Genomic DNA, 17,089 nt, shown 5'->3' with positions numbered 1-17,089 from the left:
AAGGATGAAATTGCTCTTTTAGAAAATCTTAGCCCTTTTGGTGCCTAATAAGTGATTGCTCATCTGGGTGCAGCATGGGAGGCAGACGGAGAGGCTAGGAGGGATCCAGATGTGGGTGGTGGTGAAGGGAGGATGAGAAAGGTGAGGTACAGGTGGGGGAGCCTGTAAAAAATTCTAGACAAGTTATCCTAGGAATGAAGAGGTGAAGGTATTTACTTGTAGCTGAGTTAAGAAAATTGAACATCTGACCAATAACTTTGTTCAAAATGTAACTTTTACCTAATATATTAATAAAACTGCTGTTTTCCTGGTGCACCCCCAGAAGGTCCCCTTCTAAACTTTGTCCTTAGAGAGTGACACCACTAATTTCACCGCTTATTTGGAAACAAAATGTGTTCAACGATTCAAAACCATTTGTTCTTCCTTTACTTTTGGGGGAGTGGGTGGGTCTTCTCAGTATTGCTGTGGGGCCTCTGGTTCTGTATCCACCATGCTCAGGAAGCCACGCAGTGCTTAGCCAGGTGTTAGGTGGCTGAGCCTGGGTCTGGGCTGCAGGGTATGCATTCCATCCCTTTGAGCTCTCTGCCCAGCCCCAAACCAATTGTTGAAGCTTGTCTGTATTCTAGGCCTGAGGTAAAAGCAAGCTAGATATACTCTCTACCTAGAACTAACAAATATGCAAAAGTTTTGAAAGAATCAAAGGGGGAAAATGGCTCTTCTTTAGAAGAGAACAAAAATTAAGAATCTCTTCATACAGGTTGGTCTGCAGGACTTTGATTTAGGGATTCTTCTTCTCTTTCATATTTTTTGGGGAGTCATGCACAGCGGTACTCAGGGCTTGCTTCGAGTCTGTGCTCAGGGATCACTCATGGACATGATCCTGAGTGCTGGGGATTGAACCTGGGTCAGCTGCAGTTGAGATTTACTCCTAGTCACATCTGAGTTGAAAAAGACTGATGTGATTATTTATGGAACTTGGCTCTAAAAAAAATCAATTTCCTGAAATAGCACACATTCTTGATTTCAGAAGGAAACATCTGTATTTCCTTTCCTTTTTAAAAAAAAACCCAAATTCTTTGCTACAAATAATTTCAAAATTACTTGTTTCAAACTGGAGTCTGTGATGTCTAGAGGCTTCCAAAAGATGGCAATACAACCCTTTACATGACTATTGGTTTGAAAAAGATAATGATTGTATAGTAGAATGTAGAACAAAGCATGCACCAAAATATTCAGGTTGAAAGAGAATTCAATGGGCTAGTGCACACACAGGCTCGGCATGTGAGAGGACCAAGTTCCAACACCAGCACCACATGGTCCCCTAGCACCCCGAGAGGGACCCTAGAGCAACAAGCTGGGCATCAGTGAGTGTGACCCTAAAACAATAAAACACAAAGTGTCCATATCCCATCATTCTAAAATAATCATGCGGGGCTGGAGCGATAGCACAGCAGGTATGGCTGTTGCCTTGCACGCAGCCGACCTGGGTTCAATTCTCAGCATCCCATATGGTCCCCCGAGCACTGCCAGGAGTAATTCCTGAGTGCAGAGCCAGGAGTAACCCCTGTGCCGTATATGTGTGACCCCTGTGTGACCCAAAAAGAAAAAAAATTAAAAAATTAAAAAATAAAATAATCATGCTCAATTGGATTAATGTAACTTTTGAAAATAGGCACATAGAATTTTATAGGCACGTCACTGTCACTGTCCTCCCATTGTTCATCAATTTGCTCGAGCGGGCCCAGTAATGTCTCCATTTTGAGACTTGTTGTTACTGTGTTTGGCATATTCAATACGTTACGGGTAGCTTGCCAGGCTTTGCCATGCAGGCAAGATACTGTCGGTAGCTTGCCGGGCACTACGAGAGGGGTGGAGGAATCAAACTTGGGTCAGCCGGGTCGACCACGTGCAAGGCAAACGCTCTACCTGCTGTGCTATCGCTCCAGCCCATGGTGATTGAATAAAATTTTAAAAACATTTAAGTAAAATTAAATTAGACAAAAAGAAATGACCTTCACTGTCTCTTCACTTCTTCAGTCTGAAATCAATGTGGTCTGATACCAGAATGGTTACTCCAGCTTTTTTAGGGAGTTATTTTCCTGTAGAATTGTTTTCCAGCCTTTGACTTTGAGTCTGTGTTTGCTCTGCCTATTCAGATGTGTTTTTTCAGATGCTGCAGAACGTTGGGTTCAATTTTCTGATCCATCCTGCCACTCTGTATCTTTTAATTGGTGCGTTTTGCCCATTGATGTTGAGAGAGATTATTGTTATGGGGTTTTGTCCCATCTTTTCACCAAAGTTTTGTGTATTTGAGGGACTTGTCTTGTCTTGAAGTAGCCCCGTTTAGTTGTTCCTGTAACCATGGTTTTGGGTCTATGAAGTTCCTGAGCTGTGGTTTGTCTGTGAATCTGTGTGTTGTTCCTTCTGCTATGAATGAGAGCCTAGCTTGGTATAATATTTTTGGTGAGGCATTTATTTCATTGAGGTTTTTTTTTCACTATACAGTGGTAGGGCATTTGCCTTGCACGCAGCCAACTTGGCCGACCTGAGTTCAATTCCTCCACTCCTCTCGGAGAGCCAGCAAGCTACCTAGAGTATCTCGCCCACACGGCAAAGCCTGGCAAGCTCTCCGTGAAATATTCAATACGCCAAACACAGTAACAAGTCCCACAATGGAGACGTTACTGGGCCCGCTTAAGCAAATCGATGAACAACGGGAGGACAGTCTTTGTATATCCCACCACTGTCCTTGGGCCCTTAGGGTTTCATCAGATACGTCAGCTGTCAATCTTAAGGATGGTCCTTTGTAGGCAATTTCTTTCTTTGCTCTTGCGGCTTTCAGAATTTTGTCTCTTTTTAAGGTTTTCATCATTTTGATCAGGATGTGTCCTAGCAGTATAGGCATGTATAAAGCTTATTTTCTTCTAAGTTCATTCATAGGCACATTCTAAAGGGGGAAGACTTTTAATCTTCTCATTTGGCATGCAACACAGCATGTATCTTTTTTGGTTTTAGTGGTTTGAGGGACTACACAGCTTGATGCTCAGAGCTTACTCCTGGCTCTACATTCAGGGATTTCTCCTGGCAGTGCTCCAGGAACCATATGCAGTACCAGAAATTGAACCCAGGGTAGCTGCAAGCAAGACGAGTGCCTTCCCCACTGTACTATTTATCCAGTCCACAGCATATAACTCTAAAAAATTTCTAGATGGCCTTCATTACTATATTCTACTAATGAAACCAACTGCTGTTTCATATTATAAAGTATTCCCTTTCCCACTACTCTAGATATTAAGGCACACATTTCTCTTCATTCCAGAGAAATTAACACATGAGATCTCTGAATCAAAGACCTCTTTTCCCTGTGGCTTTCCCTTCAGCTTTCCCTGTGTGAAGCTCTGGATTCTGACCCATGACACTACCCTCAGGGTATGAAGCCCTACATAGGTTCTACCCCCCACTTAGGCCATTCAACACCTTCATTCGACCTGACACTGCGGCATAATAGATATGATCATGTGGCAAATATGGTTTTATAAACTCAAACCAGGGCCTCAACTTTGCAGGTGCTGTGAAGCCAAAATGGATTTGTTCTTTCGTACCTGGCTTATTTCATTTAGCACAGTCTCCAAAATTCATTCATATTATAGCACATTTCAAGATTTCCTTTTAAATGAATAAGCAATTGCCCAGTATCCGCAGACACCATATTTTTGTTTCAGGGTGGGGCACACCTCTCTGTGCTCAGGGTTTATTTCTGACTCTGAGGTTGTACTATTGCTCTGGCCTTACCACATTTTATTTATCAACACATCTTCTGATGGACACATAGACCCTGGGGACCATGCATGGTGCCAGAGATTGAACCCAGGTTAAATGCATGCAATACAAGCACCCGACCCACCAACTTATCACTCTGGCCCAGTATACACCATATTTTGTTTATCCAGTCCTGTGCCAGAGTCTGCTGGTCTTGTGCCAGCTGGGGGCCACAGCTGGTGGCATGCAGGGATCAGATGAGGGACTCTTGCTCTTTTTCTCTCCTCCCTGATCCTGATTCCTGCTCTGTGGACTAACCCCTCTTCTTGAGTTCTACCATGAGCTCTCACCTCGTTGGCTCCAGCCCTTCTGCTCAGTCTCCTGAATTAGCCCTAATAAAATGGATTACTAACACTTAACTCTTTTCTGTCTCTCCTTTTTTCTTTCCTTCATGATTTGATCCTGCATGTTTGTGCGAAGACTCATGGTTGGGTTAACTGATACCCATGAATGTTGTCCTGATGGGGTGGGAGCAGCAGCAACTAGGAGAGAAGTGGGGCCTTCGGGAGCATAGTTTGGGAAGAGAGATAATGGGGTCCCTCCAGTTGTGATCACATGGTATGTCACCATCCTCCACACATACCTGCATAGCCATCCTGTCCTGGACTGCCCAGGGCCGGGCCATTTCTCCCAGGAGATGCTGAGGCTTCAGATGTGGGCCCAGCAGGGAGGGAGTCTCTTCTTGATGCGTGTTTCCCTTTGGCAGCTGAGTGCTGTCATCTGAACATGAGGCTCCTGTGGCTACTCATTTTCACTGCAATCTGCATGTCGGGGAACGTCGATGCCCAGGACACATGCAGGCAGGGGCACCCTGGTGTCCCTGGAACTCCTGGTCACAACGGTTTGCCTGGACGAGATGGAAGAGATGGAGCGAAGGGTGACAAAGGGGATACAGGTACTCCCACCCACAGCCCTCACTCTGCTTTCCCTCGTCCCTCCATCCTGTCCCTGTCCTCCTGCTCATTGCCTTGGTCATTGCCTACATCCTCACCTTGCACATCCATCCAACCAGGCCTTGCCAAATTCCAGACAGGAGATGGGGGACAGCTCAGGACAAGATTGACTGCACCTTCTCATCTATGCAGCATGAATATCAGTTTGTGAGTTGCTTTTTCAGGGGTCTGAAAGCCACACTTCTACCTTGACATCAGCTGCTCAGGCTGTCCCACTGTAGTGTGAGGACATGAAGTGACAAAATAAATACAAACTCATTAACCTGAGGCCGGCAGGCTGCTCCTCAGCCAGTTTGTGGATTTGGGGACACGAATCAGCATCCAGGAAGTGATTCACTCCAGCCAAGAGGCCTGAGAAGTTCCATGACATGAACCAATGAAAGTTCTGGGCCTGAATCCTGACTGATGGCTGGTCACAGGCCTGAGAAGCTAACAGGGATCTGCATGGGTGCAGGAAAACACAAATGTCAGCTGACAGTAGAAAGGATGCAAGCAGGTGAACTGAGGAATGGATGTTTTAGAAAGTTTGCATGCTTGGTCTGGGTGGCCTTCGTCGACCATATGTAGAGGGGCATGATCATGTGCAGCCTGAAATGCACCCTGTGGAAAGAGCGGGGGTCCCCAACATGAGTGGAGTGACAGGCCCCCCTCAACCATGCTAATCTGGTTGCTTCCTTGAGGCACATCTAGGGCCTCTGTGAGGCCCCAGACTAATGGGAATGATGCTATGCTCCACACATCAGCAGCAGGGCTGCCCAACTCCTCCAAGAAACTGGCAGTGTGAGGGCAAAAGCCTGTAGACAGCCTAGTTCAAGCCCCAGCACCACATGATCTCCCAAAGCACGGCTGGGTGCAGTGCCCCAGAACCACCAGGGCAACTGGGGTTCCTAGCAGGTCAGCATTGTCCTCTTGGGCCCTGGGGCTGAGCACTCAGCTGGCTGAGAGCTCTAGGACTTCTGAGCACTGCTTAGGAGGCTCCAGAAAGTGAAACAAAGCAAAACACCTGAAAAGAGATGGTCATGCCAGCCCAGATAATGGTCATGCCAGCCTCAGAGAATCGCAGGAACATAGCAGAGTCGTTTCTAATCCAGAGAATAGAGAACATCATTTTGACACTAGGGCAAAAGAACAATGGCTAACAGCTGACAGGCCACCTACCCAGATCTGGAACCTCTTCTGGTCTGGTTCTGGGACATATGAAACAAGTCCCCACAGTCCCTCCTGGTGGCACTGTAGGAGGTAGTTGTTCTTTTAGTTGTTTAATTTTTTTTGGAGGGGAGAGCATCTGTTTTGTTTTTTGGGGGGAGGCGACTCTCAGCAGTGCTCAGGGCTTACTCCTGGTTCTGCACTCAGGAATCACTCCTAGTGTGGCTTGGGGAACTACATGAAGTGTCAGGGATAGAACTAGGGTTGGGTGTGTGCAAGGCAAGTGTGCTACCCACTGTACTATTTTGCAATCTTCATCTTCTTTTAAGGTTTTCTGCAGGTCATATTGAAGTGAAACAGTATATAGACTTTGTACTTCCCAATTCTGCACTATGGGCATACCCTAATGACTGCCACCGAAGTCTCTTTTTTCTCCAGCTTCATACAACTGTCCCCTTTAGTGCCTGCATAAAAAAAACACCCTTTTGTTGTAATTATTTTGTTTTGTTTTTATTTTTTGTCCACACCCAGTGTTGCTCAGGGGTTATTCCCAGCTTGGTGCTCAGGGGTCAACCTGGGTGGTGCTCAGGGAACCATTCAGTGCCAGGGATCAAACCCTGGGTCCTACATGCAAATCCTGATCTCTAGTCCTCTGAGATACCTCCCAGACCCTGTTTTTGTGTCATGAGCTTTCACATCTAGGTAAATTCATACAGTTTTTACCTTTCTCTGTCTGACTAACTGCACTTAGCACAATCTTCTCACAGTCCATTCACGTTGCAGATGTTTTTGACTGATGGATTGATTTTAGAGTGCTAAGAGCTTACTCCTGGCTATGAACTCAGAGGTCACTGCTGGCAGGGCCCCATAGATCCTATGGGGTGCCAGAAATTCAACCTGAGTCAGCCACATGCAAGGCAAGTGTCTTACCCGCTGGACTGCCTCTCCAGCCCCCCTCTGCTTTCAGCAGTAGACTGTTCCATTCCACATCCATACCCCCCCTTTCTCCACTCACCCATCAGAGGGCCCCTCATGGTGTTCAGGTCTAGCCTGTGGCAACTGCTGTGCCCTGGTCCTCTTGGCTTTGTGTTCTGGGCTGCTTCATCCAGCTCCTGGAGACTCTCCCTATTCAGAATCAGGCACCAGTCTCTGTGACCATAGACTCCCAGGGACACATTCTAACTTCTCTGGAATCCCACCTGCTCACAGGACAGTTTCTGTGGATCAGCTCTTAGGCTAAGAGAAGGCTGCTCTGGGCCTCTCTAGACAGTACCTCCAGGGACACAGATGTGCATGTTTCAGGGCCACCTGTCACAGTATCCCAGTAGCCTTATATTTGCTTTTCTACATACAGGAGATGATGGACAGAGAAGTAGAAGGGCTGCAGCCCCTGCCCTGCATGCACAGGTCCAACTTCCATCCTGAAAGTACAGAGTCACTCTCAGTGCCTCCCAACCCCCCCCCCCCCCACACACACACAACATGCAAGCACTGCCAAGTACAGCCCTGGGCATGAGAGTTTGGGATCTTCTTGGGGAGGCCTTGGGCCCAAGTAACATCACATCACTGGGTTTGAACATAAACTATCTGGCCTGTGTGGCCAAGAGTAAGCAGGAGGGAATCCCAAATCCCCCAAGTACTGCTTGGGAGCCCCCTGATCTCATAAAGGAGGTATGTAGAGATACAGAGAGAGAGAGATAAAGAGAGTGACAGAAATGAAAAATAAAGATGGACTGGACAGAGCGGGAGGCACTTAACTTTCTATGTGGCCTACTCTGGTACCATTTTTGGCACTGCATGGGCACTTGAGCCCCACCAGGAGTGGTCCATGAGTGCAGAGTCAGGAGTAAGTCCTAAGTATCACTGGGTATGACCTCTAAGCATAAAAAATAATAAAAAATAAAATAAAGACCACAAATGTTCATGGAACCAGAGCAATAGTATAGCAGGGAGGGCACTTGCCTTGCATGCCAGGATTCTGTCTTGCATTCCAGATAGGGAAGGCGTCATCTATGTCAATTTTCATAAAATGTACATAAGCCCTCTACTCCAGCTCTTGGCTCTGGAAGCAGTGGTCTGTTTTCCTCTTTTCCTTGCTGTCTGCTACTCTCATTTGCCTGTCTCTGTCAGTGCCCAGGGGCTGCCCCAGCCCTCCCAGCCACATCACAAGTCAATGTTGGGAAAGTCAGAACTACAATTTAAACTCATGCCTGTTTTTTTCCTAACTAGGACAACCAGGTCTTCCAGGTGGTCCAGGCAAGGATGGACTGAACGGAGAGAAAGGAGAACGAGGTCAGATGCCATGTTCCATTTTATCCTGCTGCAAATCTCAGTTGCCACTGATTATTGACCAAAGCTGAGTCCTTCTCTAGCAAGTTCTAGGAGCTCTAAGAGATGGTACACTTGCACTGAGCTCTGTGGAATAGTTTGTCCTTTCTTTCTTTATTTATTTCTTTTTTTCTTTCTGGTTTCATGGTTGGTTTTTGTTTTGCCATACCTGGAAGTGTTTGTGGCTTACTTCTAGCTCAGTGCTTAAGTGTGACTCCTGGTGGTGTTCAGATACCACACAGTATAGGGAATAGCCAGGCCTCCTGCATACATAGCATGTGCTCCAGGCCATTGAGCTATTTCTCTGGCCCTTTGAGGACACGTTAACAATAAAGACAACATATTTCTCATTCTCACAAATCTTCATCTAGGATTCAACAACCTTTCTCTGGGAAGAATCAGGCCTGTCAGTGACTAGTTCCCAGGTCTGCAGTCATGCTGTCTGCATTTTCTTCAGACTGAAGCAAAAAAGTAACCCTCTATAGCATCCAGTGTGGCTACAGCCTAGTGGAATGCTACTGATGAGAACTGGAATCCGAATTTCATATACTTCTCCTGTGTCATGGTATATTACTTATCACCACTTAAAAATGTACACAGAAGTTGGAGAGGGAGATTAATAGGCTGAGTACATGCTTTGCATGCTGGATGCTTGGGTTTAATCCCTGCTACCACTTGATCCTCCAGTCACCACTGAAGTTACCCTCAAGCACAGAGTTGGGAGTAGCCCCTGAGAACTACCAAGCATGACCTCTAGGCATATACCCCCAATAAAAATGTGAACAAATAATGTTTAAAATAAAAAAAACTGTTCTTACACGGCTGCCATATAAAAATGGGCAGGAGGCTGATTTTGGCTCATGTGGCCCAGTTTGTGGCTGCCTGGCTTGATGAGTGAGCCTTGAGGAAAGAGATTATAATCATCAAAAATATGTGGTACTGGTGGTACTTGGATAATGAGAGACTCTAATATCAGCAGAATAGACTTAAGAGCCCAGATATAATCTATGACAAAATAGCTAAAGACATGATGTGGAGCAAGGACAGTTTTTCCAACAAGTAGTGCTAGGAAAGTTGGATGGTTACATGGCAAAAATGAAACTGGATATGTACCTCACACCATACACTATTATTAGAGACATTAAGATTAGACTAGAATCCACAAAATATAATGAGGAAAATATAGGCAGGAAATGGAGCTCAGAGGCATCTTCAATGACTTGACTCCATTGACAAAGACAACCAAACCAAAATGAACAAATGGGTGAGTATCAAATAAAAAAGTTTTTCAAGGTCAATGAAACTTAGGACAAAGTAAAAAGACACTCTCAGAAAACTGACTAAGAGGAAATATTGTCATACAAGACATCAGGTGAAGGGCTAATATTCAAGATCTATAAATCACTCACAAAGCTCAAGAACAACAACAACCCTCCCCCAGTAATCCCAACAAAAAATGGGGAGAGGAGTTGAACAGACACTTCCCTAAAAATAGAGGTTATCACCATTGTCTCATTATTAAGGAAACACAAATGAAGAAATGAGAAATGATCTTACACCAGTGAAATTGGTATATATGATCTCACACCAGTGAGGCTAGGAATAACCAATGATGGTGGGGATAAAGTTAAAAAGGAGAAAGTAAGACCAGTGAGAGAATATACCAGATATACCACTTGCCTGGCATGAAATCAATCAGGAATCCTATTTTGGCATGTAATGTGCTCCCCCAAGCACTGCCAGGCATGATTCCTGAGCACAGAGCCAAGAGTAAGCCCTGAGCACTACCGGGTGTGGCCCTCAAACAAAAAAAATGAATAAAAATTTTTTTAAAAAAGAAAAAGAAGCCATTATCCACTGTAGGTGCGAATAATCTCTTGTTCTGCCTTTATGGAAGGCAATATGAAGGCATATAAAAATAAGAGTTGAATTCCCATATGACTCAGAGATTCCACTTCTTGGCATCTACCCAACCTCCAACAAAAAAGACATTAATTTGAAAAGCTCTATCACACTCACAATCACGGCAGCTTTTAATACAATAGCAGATTTATGGAAACAGATTAGATTTCCAACAACAGATGCATAGATAAGCATGATGTGGTCTATATACACAGTGGAGTATAAAAAAAAGAGGAAATTATGCCATTTCTTGCAACTTGGATGGAACTGGAGGGTATCACATTAAGGGAAATAGGTAAGAGGGAGAAGAACAAATACCAGATGATCTCACTCTGATAGGTGGATAGAATAGAATATATTACATTCTATTACAATACAGAGAAATAAAAAATGAATGAGGACAAATCCTTTGATTGAAAAACTGATTATCACCAAGCACTTTGGGATGGAAGGATGGAAGAAAGGGAAGAATTAGAAGTGGCAAAGGGCAGTGGTGAGTTATGGGCATTTTGGTATTGGTGAGGTGCAGTAACTTTGTACATCACAAACTTTAACATTAGGGCACCCTATTATCTAAGCTATAGTAAAAAATCAACAAAATAGCTATCATTTTCTAAAAAAGTATTAATAAAATACTTTGATATGTTGTTAATACTTGGTGCATTGGACATGGGGACATTTGAATTGGGGTAGGGGCATTCCAGCAGTTTCTATGAGGGAGATGATGCCAGTGAACAACAGATACGTTCACTCTGTGCCAGATTGTTTTAAGTGGCTTTTCATATACAGACTTGCAGAATATAAGCCTAGAATGAGGTGGTGCTGCTGTTCTTCCATCCCATATTTTTCACTGTAGTTGAGATAACATGGATTAAATTGTGTTTGTATTCAAGTTAGTGGTGTGCAAATTACTGAATTACTTCCACTCCCAAGAGAGAATACTATTATACCAAGTTTTTAAAATGAGAAATTAGAGATGGCAGCAACTGATTCACTTGTCTAGTGTCCATGGTCCATAGACCACAGGATGAAGTCCAGGCATTCAATTCCAGAACCCATGCTTGTAATGATGACAGGGCTGGGGGGTTAGCATCCCCAGCTTCCTCACACTCCTACACTTATATGAAGGCTATTGAGAGTGACAGACAGTGCTGTAGACTTGCCACAGGCTATGCAAGGCATATCACAGCAGGCTGTCTTTCCCAGAGGTAGTGGTGAATGCGATGCTGAATTTTCCTTTTGTGTTTACTCCATGGAGGAGGCTTTTAGGTGATGCCATGCAATTAGAACTGAGTGTCAGAATTGAAAATGCCTCATTAGTGTGCCTGTCTTCCCTGGTCCAAAAATGTTCGCAAGTATTGACACTGTTTGATGGTCAGAGTAGAAACCTTAGATGCTCAAGAGTTGGAATATCTGGGCCAGAATGACAGCTCGCAGGTAGGGTGTGTGCCTGGCATGAAGCAAACCCAGGGTGGATTCCTGGTCTCCATATGCTCCCCCAAGTCCTGCCAGGAGTGATCCCTGAGCACAGCTGGGGGATGGATCACAAATAAAAGATTAACGTTTCTACATTAATTACAATGATCAGTTAACAGATATGGGGAAAAGATGTGTGTATGTGTGTATATGTGTGTATGCATAAGTGTGAGTGTATGTGTATGTATGAGTGTATGTATCTTCACTTATGCACATGTGTATGCACGTGTGTATACATGTCTGGTTTATGGGTCAATTAAACTGTAATCCCTGAGCATATTCTGAAAATGCACTGCCTCATGTCCTTTCAGGACTGAGGTGGAGGAAAATCAGATTTGTACCTCACAAAGCCTCTCTCTCTGGCTTCTCTCTCCCTCTAGGAGCTGATGGCTACGTTCAAGCTAAAGGCGTCAAGGGTGAACCAGGTGCTAGAGGCCCCCCAGGGAAACATGGGCCCAAGGGCTTTGTGGGGCCAGTGGGAGACAAAGGGCTCAAAGGAGAGACAGGACCTCAGGGCCAGAAGGGGGAGAAAGGAGACGTGGGGCCCATGGGGCCGGCAGGACCCCAAGGAGATGCTGGACCTTCTGGTCCAGAGGGCTTAAGAGGCCCAGTGGGCCCCATTGGGAAACCAGGTCCCAGGGGGGAAGCTGGACCCCTGGGACCGCAGGGGGAGCCCGGAGTGCGGGGCATGAGAGGCTGGAAGGGGGACCGCGGGGAGAAGGGGAGAGTCGGGGAGACCCCAGTGCTGCCCAAAAGTGCCTTCACCGTGGGCCTCACGGTGCTGAGCAAGTTCCCGCCGTCTGACGTGCCAGTCAAGTTTGACCGGATCTTGTACAATGAGTTCAACCACTACGACGTGGCCACGGGGAAGTTCACCTGCCACGTTGCCGGCGTCTACTACTTCACCTACCACATCACGGTCTTCTCCAGGAACGTGCAGGTGGCCCTGGTCAAGAACGGGGCCAAAGTCTTGCACACCAAGGACGGCTACATGAGCTCCGAGGACCAGGCGTCGGGGGGCGTGGTGGTGCAGCTGAGGCTGGGGGACGAGGTGTGGATTCAGGCGGCGGGCGGGGAGCGGTTTAATGGACTGTACGCAGACGAGGACGACGACACGACCTTCACGGGCTTCCTCCTGTTCGCCAGCTGAAGGCTCAGGCGTGCTTGCCACCCTGCTGGCCGCATCATGCTCCGCTGGGCTCAGACCTCCTGATTCTACTCGACCCCCCTCTCACTGTTGCGAGGAAAAGTAAAAGATGTTTGAAAGAGAGGAGTACTGTGATTCTCTGGAACCCCTCAAGAATGGGGTCTTGCTGCTTTCCTGCTATCAACATTCAAAAATATTTGCATTGGGGCTATTTTTAATATTTGCACTGTACAGCGGGTAGAGCATTTGCCTTGTATGCAGCCAACCTAGGTTCGATTTCCAGCATCCCAGATGGTCCCCTCAGTATCGCCAGGAGTAGTTCCTGAGAGCAGAGCCAGGAGAAACCCCTGAGCATCGCTGAGTGGGACCCAAAACGCAAAAAAAAAAAAAAAAAAAAAGCAAACAAAAAACGAAAATCACAAAAATATTTGCATTGTTTGTTTCTTTGTTTTGTTTTGCTTTGGGGGTGGAGTGGGGGAGCACACCAGAGAAGCTCAGGTGTTACTCCTGGCTCTGCACCTAAGAATCACTACTGAAGGCACTTGGGGAACCAAGTGGAGCATTGGGAATTGAACCTGGGTTGACCTCATGCAAGGCAAGTGCCCTGCATCTGGTACTACGCCTTGATCCTATAATTTCTTTTTTTTTAAATGAAGCAAGATAGTTTTTATTGAATGAAACTTGCTTAGAAAGATGTGAGAGGAGAGAAAGAGGAGGAAAGGTGATGAAAAGAGAATGCAGGCTTTTCTAGAGTGGAAACAAGCAAGCCCAAAAAACATAGAGATAGACAAGTGAAACATGTTCAGGGTAGAACATGGGCTTGAGGAGAAAACTGTTTATTACATTTAAAAAATGCTTTTGATCATTTTACTGTCTGAAGCATCTTGGGTATTGAACATCTTATAAGAAGAGTGATTCAAGGTATTTTAAAAATTTTTTTAATAGGAAATAGAATTTATTGATGGGAGTGACTTTGGCAGCTTGGAGTTACCAAGGAGTCTGTGATTGGGGTTGCATTGGACCCCATGGCCACCTGGGAATACCTGTCTTTAAACAACAGTCTTCTGTTATGATGGAAATTTATGAAATGCATTTTGATTTTATAATTGATTTATGGCAGGTGCTTTTAGAGACTATTTTGCTTGTGGGTGGAAAGCTTTAAAAGATGCCCACAAGGAACTTCCCTGTTCAAAGCTAAAAAAAAATGCTGCTTTTAGGAAAATCTCTGTAAGCATACTGACAAGGTGCCATCACACGTGTGTGTTCCTGCATGGCTTGAACACAAGAAAAGTAACCATGAGTTTGCAATTATGCCCCATAAAAACAAGTTCTTGGACCCCTGACTTAGTCTGCTTCAGGAGCTTGCCCAACCTTCACCCACTGGTCCGATCAGCTGCTGTAATAAAGGCCTCCTGCTCTCCTGCTGTGGATTGTCTCCTCGTGCCTGATTAAGTTAGCACACCTTATAACACTTCAAATTCACAGAAGTGTGTTTTTGTTTGTAGTTTAGGTCACCCCTAGTGGAACTCTTCCAAGCATGATGCTTGGGAGCTGCTTCCTGGCCACTGTATCCTGGTGTTCTCGCCCCCTGCCTCTTGGTCAGGCAACACTCCTGGAGGTGCTCTGGGCACTGTATGTGGTGCTGGGGATGCAATTGCAGGTGAAGCAGACAAGTGCCCTCACCTTGTACCATCTCTCCAGTCCCACTTTTTTAACCAGCTGCCTTAATGCCTAACACCAAGAGGGAACACAATAAAGAAAGCTCAAAAGAAAAAGTTAATGTTACAGTGCCCAGTGCTAAACTTTATAACTTTGCAAACATGCACATTTGGGGGACAGTCAAGAGGTAAAGCTTAAAGGCCTGAATAGACCTGCAGTTTCTGCAAGAAGGAATGCAGGGAGCTGTTAACTTCGCTTCAGCATGTACAAAGTAAGTAGAGGCAGAATCACTATATCACTGTATCACTGCCATCCTATTTATTGATTTTCTCGAGCAGGCACCAGTAACGTCTCCTTCGTCCTAGCCCTGAGATTTTAGAAAGTGCCACATTCGAGGCTCTTTCAGGGTCAGGAGAATGAGACCCATCATTGTTACTGGTTTTTGCCATATTGAATACACCATGGGGAGTTTGCCAGACTCTGCTGTGCGGGCAGGATACTTTCGGTAGCCTGCCAGGTTCTTCAGAGTAAGAACTAGAGAATCAGATGTCGGGGCCGCACGCTTCCAGGAGCTGGGTTTTATAGTCTCTGGGTCTTGGCCATTGATGGGATTACACAGTGCAAGGGGCAGTTGGTGTGTGTAACGCCTACATACTGGAAGATGGGGGATCTGGGTGGAGGAGCCCCAGTCCCAATCCAAACAGGCTTGAAGATCTAAGCCCCGGGTCCTGCACACCTGGGTTCCTCTGCCGGTTCCTTCATGGGTGAGGCTTGTCCAAGCTTGTGGAGAGTGGTCTTAAGCATAGCTGTGGCTGGAACCGGAGGTCTTCAGCTGCGAGGGCTCTGCTCAGGGCGGGGAGGGAAACTCAACCCTCTCTCCTCCAAGGGGCCCTGGTGAGGCAGAATCAAAGACAACTTTAATCTTTACACTAATCTAATCATGCTTATGTATTTAAAGATGATCACCCCATTTTACAATGCTACCACAAACACACATACCCCAGAGGTGTTAAAATCGCTCCACTACTCTCCATTGCAAGCTTGAAGTTCAATCACTTCTGTGGTACCCTGAGTTCCAGGACTCAAGTTGGAGGGTTTGTTTCATTTAAGAAAATCTGATACTTTATGTTGCATACACAAAAACGTTTGCTTACACACCCAAGTCACACCTCAGGTGGCTAAAGCTTAAGAAACATCCTTTGAAACAGCTCTCTGCAGAGTCTGTGCACCCAGATGCTGACTTAGTCAGCGAGGTCCAGGTCCTGTGCAAAGCCCAGTAATGATTGAGGATCTGAGGTACCTCTCCACCAGGCTTCTTTTGGACCAGAGAGCCACTGATTTCTCCCAGCTCAGCCTCATGGTGCAGTTCCTAGAGCAGCCTTTCCCAACACGAGCGGTAGCTGTGGTCTGCAGATAGCGGACCAATGGTGAGCTGCTCAAGATGCCTCTGTCCTATCCTGTAGTGCCTTCCCTTTTCCAGACATGCACCCACATGACCTTATCCTAACAATCATCAGAGAACAGAACCCCTTCCACGTGAGATACAGTTACAGATTTACAAGCTTTTGTGATTATGTTTCAATCATACAATGTTACCGAGAGTATCTTGCCTGCTAGGCAAAGCCTGGCAAGCTACCCGTGAGGTATTTGATATGCCAAACACAGTAACAATTGTCACAATGGAGACGTTACTGGGCCCACTGGAGCAAATCTATGAACAGCGGGAGGACAGTGACAGTGACAGTGACATACAATGTTCGAGTACCCCTTCTTCCACCAGTGCCCATTCTCCACCACCAATGTTGCCAGTATCCCTCCCCTCTCCTGCCACCGCCACCCCACTCCCCCTCCCACTGCCGCCTCTGTGGCAGGCACATTCCCTTTTACCCTCTCTCTCCTTTTGGGTGTGATGTTTCACAATATGGGTACTAAGCCATCATGTTTGGTCCATAATCTACTTTCAGCACACACCTCCCATCCTGAGTGAGCCCTCCAATCATCATTCACTTAGTGGTCCCTTCTCTATCTCAGCTGCCTTTCCCCCCAGCATGTGAGGTCAGCTTCCAGGCCATGGAGCGATCCTTCTGGCTCTTATCTCTATTATCCTTGGGTGTTAGTCTCCCATTCTGTTACTTTATATTCCACAAATGAGTGCAGTCCTTCTGTGTCTGTCCCCCTCTCTCTGACTCATTTTACTTAGCATGATACTCTCCATGTTGATCCACTTATATGCAAATTTCATGATTTCATCTCTTCTAACAGCTGCATAGTATTCCACTGTGTAGACCTACCAGAGTTTCTTTAACCAGTCATCTGTTCTCAGGCACTTGGAGAACCCCTTCATTTTGATGCAGGCAGGTAGATTAGGTAAACCCTCCCCCCACCTCCACATGATGGCAATGAAATATCCGGAAGTAATAAAGCTACCAGTCCTAAAGTCCGACCCACCTTGTGGATACAGAAAGCAAGACCTTCTCCAGCAACAGACCTTGAGGAGACTGGACCCCTCCCTATAGAAAGGGCCTGAAGAAAATTACTGGAGAACCCTCAATTTCTTCCTTTAATCTGATTGATTAATCCTCGATAATCCACACCAGAGAAGGCTGGACCTATCCTTCCAGAGAAGATCCAGCAGGTCCAAAGGTCAAAAAAAGGAGTT

At 45.9% G+C, this 17,089-nt stretch overlaps 1 protein-coding gene across 1 annotated transcript; it reads left to right on the top strand.

Moving 5' to 3' along the window:
- Positions 1-4,545: 4,545 nt before the first annotated feature.
- On the top strand, positions 4,546-12,927 carry LOC130040752 (complement C1q and tumor necrosis factor-related protein 9A-like). Its single transcript, XM_056132763.1, has 3 exons — positions 4,546-4,714; positions 8,148-8,210; positions 12,005-12,927. Exons 1-3 carry the CDS (start codon positions 4,546-4,548, stop codon positions 12,772-12,774), a joined length of 1,002 nt encoding a protein of 333 aa, XP_055988738.1. The 3' UTR covers positions 12,775-12,927.
- Positions 12,928-17,089: the final 4,162 nt, after the last annotated feature.

This window comes from Sorex fumeus, unplaced genomic scaffold, assembly GCF_029834395.1.
Source record: "Sorex fumeus unplaced genomic scaffold, SorFum_2.1 ptg000095l, whole genome shotgun sequence".
NCBI classification, from domain to species: domain Eukaryota; kingdom Metazoa; phylum Chordata; class Mammalia; order Eulipotyphla; family Soricidae; genus Sorex; species Sorex fumeus.
Note: the sequence above shows the minus strand (reverse complement) of the source record. Positions and strands in the feature narration are given on the sequence as shown.

What these genes read in the sequence shown, in the direction of transcription:
- LOC130040752 (XM_056132763.1), top strand. Translation starts at nt 4,546, where the DNA reads ATGAGGCTCCTGTGGCTACTCATTTTCACTGCAATCTGCATGTCGGGG. An exon ending in GGGTGACAAAGGGGATACAG is followed by an intron (nt 4,715 to 8,147) that starts GTACTCCCACCC and finishes TTTCCTAACTAG; the next exon opens with GACAACCAGGTCTTCCAGGT. An exon ending in CGGAGAGAAAGGAGAACGAG is followed by an intron (nt 8,211 to 12,004) that starts GTCAGATGCCAT and finishes CTCTCCCTCTAG; the next exon opens with GAGCTGATGGCTACGTTCAA.